The sequence below is a fragment of the Balearica regulorum genome, chromosome 5 (genome assembly GCF_011004875.1).
Source record: "Balearica regulorum gibbericeps isolate bBalReg1 chromosome 5, bBalReg1.pri, whole genome shotgun sequence".
NCBI classification, from domain to species: Eukaryota; Metazoa; Chordata; class Aves; order Gruiformes; family Gruidae; genus Balearica; species Balearica regulorum.
Genome location: NC_046188.1, coordinates 3329110 through 3346627, shown reverse-complemented (window position 1 = coordinate 3346627; position 17518 = coordinate 3329110). Strand labels below are relative to the sequence as shown.

The 17518-nt window shown below is 37.3% G+C and overlaps 1 protein-coding gene across 10 annotated transcripts in view; it reads left to right on the top strand.

Moving 5' to 3' along the window:
* The window catches only part of NIN (ninein), a 65131-nt gene extending 47966 nt beyond the window's left edge, over positions 1–17165 (top strand). For 7 of the 10 annotated variants that reach the window (XM_075753187.1, XM_075753194.1, XM_075753189.1 and 4 more), the window contains 7 exons: positions 149–295; positions 1416–1595; positions 2122–2271; positions 2829–2927; positions 6578–6769; positions 12046–12159; positions 13162–17165. In XM_075753187.1, the coding sequence (XP_075609302.1) occupies positions 149–295; positions 1416–1595; positions 2122–2271; positions 2829–2927; positions 6578–6769; positions 12046–12159; positions 13162–13371 (1092 nt within the window). In that variant the 3' untranslated portion in view covers positions 13372–17165. Of the gene's footprint in view, positions 1–148; positions 296–1415; positions 1596–2121; positions 2272–2828; positions 2928–6577; positions 6770–8628; positions 8676–9730; positions 10206–12045; positions 12160–13161 lie in introns of those variants that run through there. The other 3 variants (XM_075753190.1, XM_075753191.1, XR_012835521.1) reach the window with 3 other exon arrangements.
* The last annotated feature ends 353 nt before the right edge of the window (positions 17166–17518 follow it).

Sequence of the window (17518 nt, the reverse complement as noted above, 5' to 3'; positions counted from 1 at the left end):
AAGGGGGCTGGCAGCATTATATCTTCTCCACTCCTTCCATCAGAGATCCTAAACACGCGCGATATGTGGCACACACGCATCCTAGCAGACCAAGCTTATGAGACGTCTCGTACCAGCAAATGCCAAGCTGTATTCCTGCTCATTACAGGTCCAGAGTCTAGATGAAACGCTGCAAAATACCAACCTTCAAATATCCCGACTAAAATCGGACTTACGGGTGACACAACAGGAGAAGGAAACTCTTAAACAAGAAGTGATGTCTTTACACAAGCAGCTGCAGAATGCCAATGAAAAGGTAACAGCCCTCAGGTGCCCCAAAGTCACCCAGCTTTGCATGCCGGCTGCTCCTCTTTGTAGCCTGCTGCTGTAGCCAACTTATTTCTCTAGGTTGGCTTGTCCAGTAAAAGGACACAAATAGTGCTGCAGACTTGAGCAAGTAGACTCTGAATTAACAACTATTGATTTTTTTGGTTTTTTTTTTTAAATAAGTGATGTAAAGCTAATAATTATTAAAAAAAAAAAAAACCTGAAAGGAGGTGGGTATAACTTTTTTAATTATATTTTAATGATGTTTTCTGTATTCATTAGTTTTCCATTTTAAAATAGTTAACTATAATTAAGTCTTGTCAGATTGTACATCGTGTGCAGATTTTAAACTTATTTTTTAAAAACACATTAAGTTTTGAATGTGAGGACAAACAATAAGTCCATCTTCTGAGTCTCCGTTCTTCCCTGAAATAAATCTTTTGCACAAAAAATAATAAAAAAATAATCCGTGGACAATGTATGAATTTACACATATCAAACCCAAACCTTATTAACAATCATACTAGTAATTGACAGGGGGATCTAATTTTCAGCTGTACTTGTTTTTGAAAGGCACTGTATTATAGCAGTCTCTCTTAACTGATGAGGAACTGTAACCGTAGGTGGTTGTAGACGGCAGCCTTGGGATTGGTATTATGAATTCAGTTACTAATTTGCCTTGTTTGCCATGTAATTAAGGACTATTTAATGTCCACATGGAAAAGAGGCTGTTTCGGAATTGTACAACAGGAACTAAATTACAGCTATTACTGAATAATATATAACAGTGAATTCCATTATTTGCTTGATGAGGCTATGAAATGGAGCACAAATTGCTTTTTCGTGGTGTTGAACTCTGTGTGCTCCTATCAGCCGTTCTGGCGCACGGCTATTATCTGTGATTTTAGCGAAGGGAAGCACTGCGGGTTTGCGCTGTGATCGGCATGTTGGGTTTCTTAGTGGAAAACAGCGCGTAAGCTGGGAGGAAGACAGGAATCCTGCGACTTTCGAGTCTGCAGTGACTGAAAGCCTACTTAAAACCCACCTGAATAGAGAAAATGTCTGCTGCTTTGTTTAAGGCCTAACCCTGCAATTCTGTCTGTCTTAAGAATCGGGTTCTAGAACGGGCTGTGCCTTCCTCAGGGCTGCAGGACCAAGAGAGGCAACTACACTGGGATGAACTGGACCAGCTGACGCAACAGGAGCAGCAGCTGCTCAGGCAGGAGAATGAGAGGCTCCAGAGAGAAGTCCAGAGCACTAAGACAGACCTGACTCACTCCAGAGAGAAGGTAACCGGAGCAAGCTGACAGATCAGAGGTGGTCCCTGTGTCCTAGGCAGAACTTAACGATTCTTGGTTTGCAGTGGGTAATACAGGAGAGGAACGTGGTTCGTTAGTTTTGAATAGAAAGTAGTTCTTTTTATCTCCACTGAGTATGCAGACACTCCTATGATGTTTCAAACAGCTCTCTTTTAAAAAGAAAATCCTGATAACTCTTGTCTAAGATTATGGTCTGACTTTCAGTTAACACCCTTCAATTTTTTTTTTTTTTTTTTTTTCATAAAAACTTCTTCATACTCCTGGCATTCTTCATGTTCAATTTCGTGGCTCACAGTATTAGGCAGATTATGGAGAAGAGGAAGGGAAAGACCTTTTGTTCAACAAAGCTAAAATGTCAAAAATACATGAGAATCTGTTCTGAGTCCAAAACCAATTGGTACTTGGTATTTTAGATTAAGTAAATGCAATTTGATATATTTTTTTTTTGAATGGTCTGGAATGTTTTTCCACATTTGTTCATCTCTGGTCTCTTTAGGTCAGACAGCTGGAATCTACTATCCTTTCCCTAAAGCACCAAAAGCATCAAAGCCAGTCAGGTATCGTCAAAGCCATAGAGCAAGAGAAATTAAGCTTGAAGAGAGAGTGCGAACAGCTTCAGAAGGAGTTGTCATCTGCAAACAGGAAGGTTAGTTTTGGATGGTAAATACATGACTCAATGCAGTACTTCACTAAGGGCTAATGGGGTGAGCTGTATTTTCTTCTTTTACTCTGAGCGTTGTGCTCTTTGTCTCTTATGAATCTCTGTCCCAAGGAGCTGCCCGTCTTCTGTGCTTCTGCAGAGCACGCAGGGTGGAAGTCTGTGCCAATGTGCCGCGGGACTTCTAGGCAGTGCAAGCAGTTCGGTGGTAGAACATGGGGACCATAAACAAAATGCAGCTTGCTCAAGTGCTCTTAAAGCCATATGCAGCGCTCGTAAGCTAGTATTACCGCTTTCAGATTAAAAATCAGTTACCCTGCCTATTCTTTGAAACTTGCATCAGAGACGCTGTATAGCATTGTCTTAGACGTCACTTTTAGCAAAGGTTTTAGCAAAGTCCAAATACTTATGTCTTTTAATCTTGAATTGTCTTGATGTGCAGTGATTCATGACGTGCACGTTGGGGGTGGGGGGGAACAACCAACAAAACAAAACCAGATAAAATAAGAAACTATCTTTCTAAGGAAACTTCATGTCTCTAATAGATCAGTCAGATGAATTCTCTTGAACGTGAACTGGAAACCAGCTCAGAAAATGAAGGGCTAAGAAAAAAGCAAGTCAAACTGGATGATCAGTTAATGGAGGTACTTTTCCATCAGTACTGATTGTGCTGAATACTGTGGGGCTTTATCACTTTCTCACTGAATCTAGGCATTTATTTAAAAACAGCTTCTGGGTGTGTAGGAACAGAGGAAACTAATTGAAACTAGAAGAATTAATCTCCTCTACTGCCTAATCTCATCTTTCGTGATCAAGATGTTAGTGTGACAAGCATGCTTCTCTGGAGCACGTTGTGGTTTATTGTAATTCACATAAGGCTTCGGATATAAAATCAAATAGCAAAGAAATTTGTTTCTGTACTTGAGGCAAGGCTAACACTTTCCTCTTCCTTCCTAAAACATGTAACCTCAAGTTTCCTAACTAATATTTGTGTAATGCTGCTCTTAATGTAGACACCTGTTCTTACTTACTATGGGAATAATTTGCTGAATTTAAGCCTTGCTGTCTTATCTAGGCCATGATAGAATAACAATTTACACAGCTTGCTGTTAATCTACAGGCATGAGTGAAAACTTTGGTTGAGATTCTTCCAGAGCCTGCTGTAAATGTGGGTGTTTGTTCAGTACTGCTGCAGACAGATCATGCTGGATGTTACGAAAACTGCCTAATTCTTAGGTGTCCTTGGTTACAGGAACGGGCGAGCTCTTAAGTTAGTGTATCTCTTAAGGTCAAGCTAGATCTCAGAGTTGTGTCTCAGCAGTCTTGCCTAAATTTGATGTGCTGAATTTGAGTTTAAAACAGAATATATTAAACATACAAACCCCCCACGCCAAAACAAACCACACCACAATTTTGACTTGTTCGATAAAGCAAAGCATCTTCTAGATGAGGCTTTTACAACACTGTATTAATAGACTTCATGTTTTTCATCAAGTAAGCAAATGGGAAAAATGTTATGCTGAATATACTATGTAATTAGCTGTAGAATTGTAAAAACTTGATTAGAAAAGATGAGATTTTGACAAGTTACTGCAAGACTGTTTATATGCCCTGCGCTTTTATTTGTATAGTCTTAATTAAGCTTTGGGAAAACTCCAAACACTGTTAAAACCTTCAGTATAAACACCAAGCATGGAAATGCAGTTGCTCCCAAAATTTGCATTTCAACCACACGAGACTTTTGTTATTTCTGATAACATTTTCCCAGCAGGTGTGTATAACGTTCAAGTAGCACTTTATGACTTCTAACTTTCTCTTTTGTGCCTGTTCTCCTTTTGTTCATGGCTAACCTGTCTAGAACTCAGTGGTTGGAACTAGCAGAGAAGGGTGCAGTTCTCTTTCTGAAATAGTGTGCGAAGGTAGAGCAATCATTTTCAATGTACTACCATAGCATGGAGAAAACATTTCTTTTTTTATGGATTTTTTTTTTTAATTATTCCATGCATCTTTTAAGTAAAGAAGCCACTATTCATTTTAATGTAAAATTTTTACTTTGATAGCTGCACTAACTTTTTTTGTGGTTGGTATATTGTGCAATTTTATTCTGTATGCCAAGAAGTTGCATACTTCTAAGGGATTGCCATGAAAATGGAGAGAAATAACCAATTGCATTCAAAAGACTTAAACTGATTGTAAGAAAATGAAAAGTGGCTCAATCCCTTCCTTCTAACCCATCGACTGTGAGGCTTGAAGGTGTTTGCATATTTACCTCTGATATCTGCATGCTTTTTCACCAGATTGTCGAATGTTTCCTGAATACTAACTGATATGTGATCGCTCTCAGTGTCATCCCTAATAGTTTAGCAAGTTCATTATTGTTCCACTTTCTTCCACAGATGAATACGACAAGACTATGTTGTTTTCATTAGCCACGCAACTGGCATTTATTTTTAAGATGCTGTTAATGTTAATTGACCGTTTCTTCAGCTCTTCTATTAGATACTTGTGTGCTTCATGCCACTACAGGAAACTCTAAACAAATTCCATCAAAAGCTCATTATTTTCACTGTTTATATTGCCAGTAAAAGAATAGCTCCTTTACAGACAAGTGTTTCAAGGGAACCTCCTGATAGCTTCAATAAATATAAATAGTTTTATTTCTGTTTACCTGGGCCAATAGAGAGGTACAGATGCTAACAGGGCCAGAAGAGTTGCACCATTATGAAAAATGCTTATAGTTGTTTACATTATAGATGAACTCACTAACTGAAATATAATTACAAATGGAGGCCTTAATTCTGCCACTTGTGAAAGGAAACTTAAAACCATTAACATAATCTTGTATTCCTTTTCCTAAGAGAACAGAGTAATGGGTTTGAGATAACAGGTGAGAATCTTAGATGTGGGCAGCTGAACTTTATGGGAAGAAAGTATTCATCTTCTGTAAATTCAAGCTGCAGATCAGCTTGTCTGAAACATCAGGGGGTTTTACTGTACAGTTCTGGTCTTTTTTTTTTTTTTTTTCCTTAGTATTATAGACTACTGCAACTGTAAGCTAGTCTTACCTGGATTTTACTTTAGTCTAGAAAAATGCTAACTTGATTCATGTGACTATCTTAGCTCTTAATATTGTCTGAAGGTTCATCTAATGCTGGGCCAGTTTATCGACCTTGGCCTCTCGTGGTTGCATTGCTACTGTAGTAATGCAATGCCAGAAATGCCTTTTTTCAGGCCACCTTCATCCAGTAACCACCATAGCATTGCTTGGGAGCAGCACTTAATTCAATGATGTGCGGAAGCTAAACTGTTTGGGACAAGTCTGTTCTGAGGTGTTGTTTAGGCTGTAGCAAGGACTATTAGGAATGTGATCTTTTTGTCCCACATGAGATGCCTAGTTTTACCAACTAAAAGACTTCTCTGGTAGGATAACTTCACAAAAGACAGCCATTATGCCTGCCCAAGCTATTTGTTGGCATATACTACCTTTACATTACATAGACTTGCTGATGCATTTGGTAACCTTTTTTTAATGAAAGCAAGACTTAAATTTGGAATTAAACTACTTCAGATTACCGCATGCATCTGTATCTCAAGGGCCGCTCGGAGTATACTTTTGCTTATGCAGCACCGACACTCAGGAGGTCTCCAGACTTGCTCTCAAAATCTGCTTGTGGCATGTCTTGAAATGACAATTATCAAATGTGTTAAGGTTTCTACAGCTAGTAGTGAACATAAAGAAAGATATATGGGATTCTAAATGTAATATAGCAGCTGGCATCAAATTACTGAAGTCATCATACATAACGTTGAAAATCTGTTTTGCTTTTGAGAATGTTGTCTCTTCATCCTAAAGGCTAGAAATAAAGAGCACTGGTGGACAACTTCTTCGGCCTGCCTCATGCTAGTGCTTTTATTTGTAAGTGGATACTATTTTTAGAAGAGCTGCTGAGATCAAGGTTAAAATTAAAAAAGGACTATTAAGTTAAAGCTCACCACAGGCTCATTTAACTCTGACAGGATTTCATCAGAAATTCAGTGAATTTCTAATTCAGGTCTGAAATAATGAATCAAAGCTCAGATTCCTTTAGACTTCAGAACCACACATGATGATGCATCTTTTTTCATCGGAAAAATAAAAGTTGTCTCTTTAGCTTCTGTTACCGAGTTCAGGCTTGTTTCTCTTGTGTGTGAGAAATTGTTGAAGACTAACTAATGTCTAGGGCATCACTAAAAGATATCTTGTATGTACGGTAGTGCTGCTTTCTCCTGATGGCTGATCTCCTTTACTCTTCAGATGCTCCACTCAAGCGCCAGTGTGATGCTTAGCCAATCCCCGCACTCCCGGGAGCTCCAGCAGCAAGGCTGTGCTATGGTGCCCAAGGAACAGTTCCTGCAGCTCCAACACCAGCTACTACAAGCAGAGAGGAGGAGTCAACGTCTTCAGGAAGAACTTGAAAGCAGACCCTCTGAAACAAACATGCAACAGGTAAAGCTCTCGTTACTCTGCAGGTTACAACTTTAAGAGGATATCTGGTTAGTTTTCTTGTTTTGTTGTTGGTTTTTTTTTTTCAGTTCCAATGAGATCCATTCTCTGTTTATGCCAGTTCAAAAATTAAAATTAAAATTCATTCTATCAAAGATACGTACCACCCAAACCTTTGTTATTTAGCATATTTAGCTTGAGCCATAGCTTAATTCTGAAGTTGCCTTAATCTTCTTGAAATAAACCCCACTCCCATCCACATTCAACTGGCTTTTCTCCTTCTGATCAATGTGCAGTAAGTGTTTATAGGATTTTTGGTTTGTGTTCTTTACCTAATGTCCATGTCTGGAACCATTGCTTTAAAAAAAACATTAGACCATATATTGCACAAGCACATACCCATCACATGTAAAATAGTAGTTTGGGCTGTTGCTGTCACATGGAGTTGCGTGTCAGCTGTAGTAGAGCATAATACAAACAAATGAATCCTTTTTATAAGGTCAGCTTCTCTTCATTGTTTGGCCATAAGACAAGACATTGTTTGGAGAACGCTTAACGTTATACAGAAACTTCAACATTGGTATTTCTGAGGAAAAACAATCTAATTCCAAGGAAGATTACAGCCACTGCACATATTGGGCAGAGCCACTTTTAGTGTTGTTTTTGTTTTTTAACATGTAAAACTGATTTATAGGCAATAGGTAGAAAAGTTGGCATCTCCCATATAAAATTAAGCTTGGGGACTAGGCTTGCCAAATGACTCTCTTCAAAAAATAACCAAATCTCTAAATTTCTAGAGGTTTGGCTCAGGCTGTAGGTCTTAAGATAAAGTTGTAATATTATTTTATGAGAAAAGATAAAGGTCTAAATAACTTAGATAGAATACTAACACTTTTATTAATCTGTCAGCAGAAAAAAACCCCACCTTTACATTTTAAACTCAGATTGCAGTTACAGTTTTTAAAAACCAATAATCATAAGACCAAGACTGAAGCTCAAAAAACACTCTGAACATGTTGATAGGGTGTTCTGGGAAAACAGGTATTATGGAGAGAGAGTACACACAGTAATGGTTTCTAAAGTTTCTGAAATTTGGAGTAAGAATTCCTTTTTAAGAAAGTTATAAAATAAAAAAGTTCTCCCTAAAAAAGAACTTCACAGCAAATAATACAGGCTAAGTAAAAATAAATCAATTGTAAGGTTCTCTCCCTTTCAGCTGAGTCCTGATAGAAGTGCATTACTGCAGGCTAATGTACTTGGTCACATACAATGGAAAGTAGAGCGTGCGGTTTAATTTTGAAATCAATAAAAGCCATATTACAGCAGTAGCATCTGCAAATGAATGTGCTGTGTATCGCATTAGGAGTGATTACTTTGTAATTTTGCCTTTGAAAGCCCGAGAAACAATTTGCAAACTAGTCACATCCTGGAACTTGTAGTTCTACAGATAAATCACTTCTACATTTCCTGTAAAAGCTTTTATTCTGGAAAGCTTCATGAATTTAAAAATACTTTCAGAGAGGCTTAGCAAATATTTGCTGTCAATGCACTAATGCACTTAATCCTTTTAATTTTTTTCTATTGATTTTTTTTTTTTGCTTAAAGTGAATGGATATTTTGGTTTATAACATGTCCTACAGCGCTTTTTTTTCATGGGCTTTACTAGATAAATTTCTAAAATCATTATTAAGTGCATGAATTCTACAGCTATAAATAAGGCCAAATTTGTTTTTAGTTTGTCTCAACTTTGACATTTCTATAAGCACATCTTGCTTTAATTTTCGCAGATTTTTTGCTTCGTCATCCTGATTTCTAGGGTTAACATTTAGTTGAGCTTATGTCCATTTTAATGTCCCCTTTAGCATCTTGAAAAATTGCATCCTAATCTCTCTTCATCATCTTTTCACCAGTGAGTACAACACCAGGTTATCTCCATGCTTTCTGTGTAAATTTAATCACCTAGTTTTGCTGCTGCTGCTTTGCACTTTGCAGCTTTCTTAGATTCTGAGTCCTTCTGTGTAATAAGGTATTCAAAGTTCTCCTCCTCCTTTTTGGAATTATGTTCCTCATGCTTTGCAATTTCTGTTGCTTTTTGATCATTGCTATGGTGGTCTGTGTTCTCATTCATTTTAAAGTCAGTCTAGAGCTACTGTCCTCCAAAGACCACTGTCATACGTTCCAGTTTCACTGAATTAGAACTCCTGAGCCTTTTCTACTGTGTTAACCTGCGTGGACTCTCCCGAATTCCAAATGACTGTTTCTGCTGTGTCTAGTGCTGTAAATTTGTATCTGCTGCACAGTAACAATTGCTGCACTTGCTCTCATATTCCTTGCTCAATAACCAGATTTGGGAGCCTGGTAATGACCCAATCTTTTCCTAAGTTCTCTTAGAACCTCTGCTAACTGATATTTTTGTTCAGAGTTGCTCAACTTCCCCTTTCTTCAGCTCTTTATTTCAAAATTCAAATCACCTCTGACCAACAGCTTGTTCACCTGTTTCAGGAAAAGACTTACAACTAAGTTTAAAATAGAAATGCAAATAAGTTTTCAAAGGAGGTCAGTTGGGCTACATTTTTCACAAACACTATTCAGCAATTTGTGAGATTATATATATATATATAGTGGCAGAGAATTTCCTCTAAAACTTAACTGCTTTGCTAATTGCAGTTAATCACAGCCACTGATCTTCTTAAATCCCCCCAAAAACATGGATGAGCCATCTGAAGAGTCCTTACATCTAGAAAATGCATCCTAAATATCTCCTCAATTGCATATGTGTAGTGCTAATACTAGTATTTGGAGAAATACGTGATACTCTGCATGTTTTCTTTTGTGTGTGTTTTTGTTTGTCTTGTGTTGCTTGCTTCGCTTATATTGGTGGTTTGCTTTAACTAAGTATACGTACGTATTTAAAAGAAAATCTGGATATCAGGGTGAAGTATCCCACTTGCCTTCTTTCTCTAGGCCTTGCTACCGGAGCAGCGAGCAGTGCATGCAGATTCCTACCGGAGGATCGGGCACCTCTGACAGCTTGGCTGCTTATGATCTCATTCCTTACCATGATAAACACACACAAACACACGAACTGGCATAAGCTGAGAAACTTGAGGATCAAATTATTTTGTCCTTTTTCTTAAAAAAAAAAAAAAAAGTCTCCACAGTGTTATTTCCTATTTATTTGTCTAGAAGCTATTTTGTTGAAAGCTCATAAGCTGTCTTTTTTAATTTCTTGCAAATACTTTTTATTTATGTTATTTAAAATGTGGAGTTGTTCAGTGTGGAAAGAGATTATTTTTCTGAAATGGTACTAATTTTATATGAGATTTGAAGAAAATCCGGGGTATTTATACTGCATTTTTGTATAAGATGTATAAACTTTTTAACAGGGAAAGATGACATTTTTTTGATGTAAATGAAAAATAAAAATTTTTTTTAAACATAATGTCTCTTGTCTTAATAGTATCAATAGTTTCAGCCTTATAAACAAGAATTAACACATTTTAGACAAAATATTTGTCTTTGATACTGAGGATTATCATATCAGGACTTCTGGGAAAGATTTGTAATAGGTGATGTACTTAAGCAGAGTATCTGTACTTCTCTTTAGCAGATGTACCTGCACATTTAAGAAAAAAATTTGCACATGGGCATATTCTGCTGCTGTGGCCATAAAGTAAAAAGGCAATGCCAGAAAAGGGAGAATTATTTACATACTTGTTTCTTGGATAACATCCCTTAGTTTGTTTTTCTTTTGTCTCAAATTACTTGATTAAACTAATTTTTAATATTTCAAGAGGTTAGCAAAACACCTCCGTAAAGCCTATGATTTTTCTTGTTGGGAGCCACGAACCATTTCAGCTGTTTGCTTTGAGAGATCTTTTTGCTCCTATTTTTCAAATGACCTTAAAGCTAATGCTTGAGCTGGCTTCTCCCATTAAACATGAAATAATGTGAAGTTAGATAGAATATTCTCAGATCAACTCTAAGCCAAAACATAGGGATCACAAGTATTAAGACCACTATAATTCTTAGTTTCCACTTAACTACTCACTCAAGGCTCCTGCAACTACTACAAAGTGTAATAGTCAGACGTGTTTTTGAATTCCAATCAAAATTACAAAGATAACTGGGCTAGAAAGTCCCTGTGAGTTCTGATTAGTAGTACTTTAACCTGGAAAAATATCCAGTCCAGCTACACTGTAAAACTGCTTTCTATATGACTCATATAATTTTTTTCAATTTTTTTTTTCCCACAAATGAAGTGATCTTGTAACCCCATCCATAGACTTAAGGAGTTTCTGGTGTTACAACAAATAAAATCTTGAGTGGACTTCAGCCAATCCCCTAAGGGGACTGATCTTTTTACAGGGGTTTAGATGAGCAACTACCTATCTGAAATGCTCCTCCCTCGGTTTTTCATTTATCCTCCTCTGCATGTGTGAAGGTACTTTGGGTTTGAAGGTGTTTAACTTTTGAGACAAATCTCAGATGACTTCCTAGAATTAGAGCAACAAGCTAACATTAAAATAAAGAATCCCTTTCCCTACAGTCAGTCTCTAAAGTTCCCAAAAAGAAACAAGCTTTCTTGCAGTTCCTGGTGTTTCTGATTTATTTGGGAAATTTTCACTCAACCGTTGGTGTAATGGGCACTCTTGTGACACTGAGTTACTATGCTTTTAGTTAGACTGTCTGTTACCTCACTGAAGAAAAAGAGCAAAAGCATTTTATAGTTACTATTTGGAAATGTTAGTTATCAATAACTAATCTAAAAAAAAAAAAAAAGTAAAAAATTAAGTTTGCAATAATATCCTACTTCTTTAGGATATTACTCAATTTCAAGGGGTCTTTCGTGTGGGAGAGTTATACTGTCAAGCTAACATGCCCTTACGTCTTCACCTTAATTTTTTTTTTTCTAAAATCATTAAGATTTTACTTGTTATGTTTCCCACATTCAGCAGAAATATGGCAGAACCTAGGAACCAGAAAAGGAAACTATCCAGATCTGACTATCACGGTCAAGACAGAATTTTATATCACTTTTTCTTAAATCTGGTAATCTCAAGTGTAACTTAGACTTGGGAAACTAGTTCAATGTTGCAGGTGTCCTTTATGTGCTGCCATAATGTTTTGCTTCCATGAATGGTTTATTAATTGAGTTGACTTTAAAATAGACTCAGATGAGTGCTAGGTATTTTCTTAAGCATAAACTGAAAAAAAAAAGACTGGTGAATGTGAACTGATTTTTGTTAACTGATTCTCACATAAATGTTGCTTTCCAGGGGGGTCATGAGCAGCTTCTAAAAATGATGGAAGAACGTATGATGGATGTTGAACAGAAACTAAGGCTTGTGAAGAGGCTTCTCCAAGATAAAGTAAATCAGCTGAAAGAACAAGTAAGCATTCCTACTGTCTTCCTCAAATCGTCCCCATTACTTCTGTAAGCAACTAAGTGGGCAAAAGCTTGCTTAGAATGAAGTTAAAGGTACTTTCCTTTTCCTTTTAATGCTTCTGAGCTGAGTGCAGCATATCTGCCCAAAACTTCCTAGAACTCCAAACTGGGGACTGAATCCACCACTCATTAATTTCCTAAAAACTATGCTGCTTTGGTATGCTGATGCACTTAACGTCAGGAAACAAACAACAAATTCCGGCCAAGTATCCGAACTGGAAAAGTTGCTTACAAAAGAAAGAAAAAGAATTTCCTGAAGAGTACAGACAGGATTACTGTACAACTATTGATTTCTCCATGCCCCCTGCCCCAACACGCCCTTTCCTTGATATGGTTTTGGGGTTTTTGTTCTTGCCCTGGTCTGCTTCTTCAGAAGTCCTCAATAGCGTAGGAAAAGGCAGCTTTTGAACACTGAGGCTTGACGTAAGAATATCTGTTTTCTACTGAGGTACAGTCTCCTTTTTCATGTTAAGGAATTGCTATGCTTACAGAGTCTCCTGCCATAGGGCTGTTCCCAAAAGCATATAGACAAGCGCTAGGCTGCTCTCCCCGATTTTAGAGGAGGAGCTGATGGTCCAAACCTCAGAGGAAGTATCTCTATGGGATCACTGGGCTGGTGGATCCTCTTGTGAACTAGACTCATCCTTAGAGGACAAATGCTATAAAGCAGTATGCAGCTGACAAGATTTATGTGAAGCCCTCTAACATCTGCTGGATCTCCTTACAAAGTCTTTCCAGTTTTCAAATATTCATAGTTATCGATTAAGACTCCACAAATGTATAGGTTTTTAGACAAAAGAAAGTAAGATGAGCGGGTGGCTTGTCTCCCTTTGATATCTGAGTTACAGTAAACACATTCACCTAGTTTCCCAGCACTGTTCTGGCTTTTAATTATTTTTATTTTGCTTTTAATTTGCTGAGTAATTATGTTCTATTCACAATTCAGCTTTCCAAGAACACTAAAGCAGATGCAATGGTCAAGGATCTCTACGTTGAGAATGCACAACTGCTGAAGGCTTTGGAGATGACAGAACAGCGGCAGAAAACTGCTGAAAGGAAAAACTATTTACTAGAAGAAAAAATTGCCAACCTCAATAGAATAGTAAAGAACTTGGCATCCCCATCATTTAATTCAGCATCCGAGATAAGGTCATAGCAAAGCCATTCAGTCTGCCACAGCCCCATGCACTTTACTGAAATGTTAATATTTCAGCTTTTCACTGTGTTGCCTTTTTGTATTGATGAATTTTTGTTAACAGATGCCTCCAAGGGGAGGACAGAGCTAAATCCCAAACTGGACACTGCCAAAAGGGAACTTTTGTTTATATTCAAACTGTTTTTCTGCTAAATTTTGCCTAAAAGTAATCTTCACTATGTAAAAAAAGACGTTTTTCTAGGTTAACTTATTTTGATACTTTGGTTTTAATTTATAAATTCTGAATTTACTGTACTGAATCAATTATTCCTATCTAGATTGAAGCCAACGTCTAATGCAAACTTAAGTTACTGAATTCAAAACTTCAAAATATTTTTGGCTTTCTAGAATGCTTCATGGTCCACACCGAGTAATATTGATAGGTCAGTCTTCAACACTGTCAGTCTAATTGCTATCGAAAGCAAGAATTTCCTGATGTGGCCTGTGTCCTGCAAAAACTGATTCTGGTTTCTGTAAAGCAATATGCTGCCCCTTATGCGTTAGGCTTCTGGGTTATTCTTCATGGTTGTTTCTCTGCAGAGCTCAGAAAAAACCGTTTTCTTAAAAATATGTAAATAGACTACTGCCTCCAACTAAGCATAACAGTATTTCATCTGAAGAAATTTCCCAGCTGGCAAATAAAGACTACTTTTTTTTTTTTTTTTTTTTTTTTTAGCTGTGCTGCCAGACAACTTAAAAATTGTAGAGGCCTTAATTTTTTTGATGTGGAAATAAGTTATGCTAAACAAAGGAAGAGTCGCTAAACAGAAGTGAAGATGTGAGTTTTGTTTATACGATTTGTAAATTCAGTACGGTTTATTAAACAACTGGCAGAAGAATGAAGAGGGGGATTTGAATGATTTCTTCAGTGAAATCCTGTCATTAGGCCTCAAAACATGGACCTTTGCCATTAATCAGTGTTCGTTTTGGCCTGAGTGATCATTTGGAAAGGCCTGTCTTTTGTAGTAGGTCCTAGTACAGAATCAAAGTTTGTAATTAATTGTGAAGAAACATATTCAATGTGAATATGAAGAACTCAGGGAATAACAGCCTAAATTAGCCTCCTTCAATGTTATAAATGTGGATATTAATGTCAATAGATGAAGATAAATGCGCATTAGGAAAAGCAGGATAAACCAAATTGTATTTGGATGAGTATCACCTTAGTACTCCTAGACCAATGTGCAGAAGTGCCGTAGTCATGAAAGTTGAAGAGCATCGAGGTTTGGAATGGCAGGTATTACCTCCTATTTCATCAGTCGATGAGGCTAGGGAAATGCAAGTTTTCTGGGAACACCTTCAAGACTGAGACGGGTCTGACACAGAAGCAGCTGAGTTAAGAGCTTGCATGCTCAAATGCTTGTATATAACCTCTTAACTGCAAATAGTCTAAACACCCTACAACTGCCTTGCCTCCATCAAACCAGTAAGACACATTTAACAATGCAAATAAAACTGGTGAAAGGGGCCCATGCTGGCAATACTTGAAAGTGGACCTCTTTAAATATGCATGAATTGAGAACGCAGAGGAAGAGGGTGAGATGTTTTGTCTCTGAGACCGCTAGCAAGGTGACAATTCTGACAGCATTTCGTATGAGCCAAAAATCCCCCAGAAACTGGGACAATACTGCCTACAAACTGTGGAGTAACCTACGGAAAATGGCTTTCACGTGGTACTGATTAGCGTGTGGCTGTAGGGGATGCTAGCTACGTCTACCTGGTTACCTCCCCCCAGCTGAGGGACTGAATTAGACATACAGGGTATGAGCTCCTCTCCTCCTCTCCTCCTCCCCTCCTCCTTATGTTGCTTTATGCAGGCACTATAGTGGAAATGGAAATAAAATAATGGAAGAACACCTGGGAGTGTCACAAATTCCTCATAAATTATCTCACTGCTATGCTATTCTAAATGCCTCTACTGGCTCTTTCTCTAAGTAACCTCAAATTCAGGGATTTACGTATCCCATTTTTCACAAGCTGCAAAAGCTTTTCCACAAGTTCGAAATGTGTCAAATTGACAAACTGCATTCATATAAATCAGAGCTTTTAAAAATTTGAAGTAGTAAGATGTTGCTGCTTTTAATATTAATCAGTAAGTGATATAATTTATCATAAAGCTGTGTGTGGGTACCAGGACTGCATGTTAGCAACATGGTAATTGAGCACACCCTAAAACCATGCCTATGCTACGGAAATTAGCCAAGTTTCAAAATGCCTCCAGGAAACAAGGTAAATGAGGTTTAGATGATCACAACTGTATTTGGAAAAATATTATTAGGTAGCACATTTGAACACTACTTCGTATCTTCACCTAGGTTTACTTCTAATGCTCAGTATGTGACCAAAGTCTGAACGCTGAGCAGAGGGCATGAGGTCTTCACTTAAACTATTGTGTAATTAATTTCACATTGCTCAGTTTTAAAGGTTAGACTACTTAACTAATTCTTTTAATCTCCTCGTAGTTACCAGGTTTTTGTAAACCAAACATACAGATGTTTCTAGAGCACAGTACCGAAAAGGGAGTCCAGATGTTGGAACAGAAGGGAGAAAGAGAGACAAGGGCCTTTGACTTCTCCCATTCTCACCCTACCCTATCTTGCTCTACTTTTCTTTCACTTCAAAAAAACTAACCTAACCACAGGAGAGAGAGGAGGAGAAGAAGGAGGAAAATGTTTGGTAAATATTTTTTTAGACCAAACTCCAATTTCACTGGAATACTTGTGTGAATTAATTCTCAGAAGTGCCTTTTGTAATTACATATTCTAGAGCCTTTCTGTGCTGTGTGCTGGTTTTGTTGCTACAGGACAATTCAGGACAATCCCTCCCCAAGTGGAGGGAACACAGAGAAAGGTAGTGCTGTTTACAAACGAGTGTCATGTTGCTTCTTGGTTCGTTGTGTAAGCTCAGAAGATAAGCAGCTAGTTTTACAAAGTCCAGGCTACTGAAAATAAGCATATAAACATGTAAGTTATTAAGCATTAGTGGTCTTTCGTGCATGAATGTGTCCCCTATGCAGTAGAGGCATTTTAAATATACCAAAGTATTTAATGGTATTGTACCAGTCAAAAGTCACTGAATTTCTAGGCCTTGTTCATACAACAGGTCTTGTCAAGTAAGTTATTAACCACTTTGTTACCAGAAGATGTTTTAAACGTTTTTCAACTCTTGCTTTATGAATCATTGTGAAAATAAAGGCACATAGATATCTCGGGTTGGGAGTTTTGGAAGAGGAAAGACCCCAAGTTACATTTATGTGCACTGAATTCACACTGTTGAAGTGCTACTTGTCAACTTGCAATGATTTAATTACAGCGATACATTGTCACACATTCTTCAATTACTACTTTAAATACAATGAAAATTGAGTTCTTTGAATTCTAATTGAAAAAAAAAAAAGGATTGTAACATATTTGATTTTAGCCACATTATATGTGAGGTAAAGCAGGGGACAGTCTGGATCTATCAAGAGAAAAATCCTTTTGTTTACTTTCAGCTTATGACATCACTGTCTCTCAGGTCTTCCATCATTTACCTGTTAAGTCTCCTGTTTGGTGTCAGATGCTGTCATTTCATGAGAAATGACTTCTGTATAAATTAAAACAATTGTATTATTTTTTTCTATCAATCACGTTTGTTGTTCTGGTGTAATATATTATCCTTACAACATCATGTAAAACTGAAAGATGACCCAACTTACACATTATTTATAATGAATGTAAAAAAAAATACATAAATAAACAAATGACTGGATGATCCATGCTTGTATCTGTTGGGTTTTATCCAACATGAACATATTTCAGTATCTTCCCATGGCAGTTGTAGGTACTTCAGGTAGTATCTGCAAATTCATCAAATGGATACACAAAGCTATAATAATAAAAAAAGCAGTTTGGAAGCTACTAAAAGTAGTTTCTTCCATTATGAAAGTCTAAAACCATTTAAAGTGTAAAAAACTGATGGGCAGTGAACACACCTCTTAGCTTGTTTTCAAGCACACCTTGCCCTCAAGTTGCATACCTATTCTTCCCCTTTATGTGGAAAATATCGAGTGCTGCTTCTTGTAGGTCTTTCCTGTTTAACCTAAAACTCACTCCTTTGGTCAGCAATG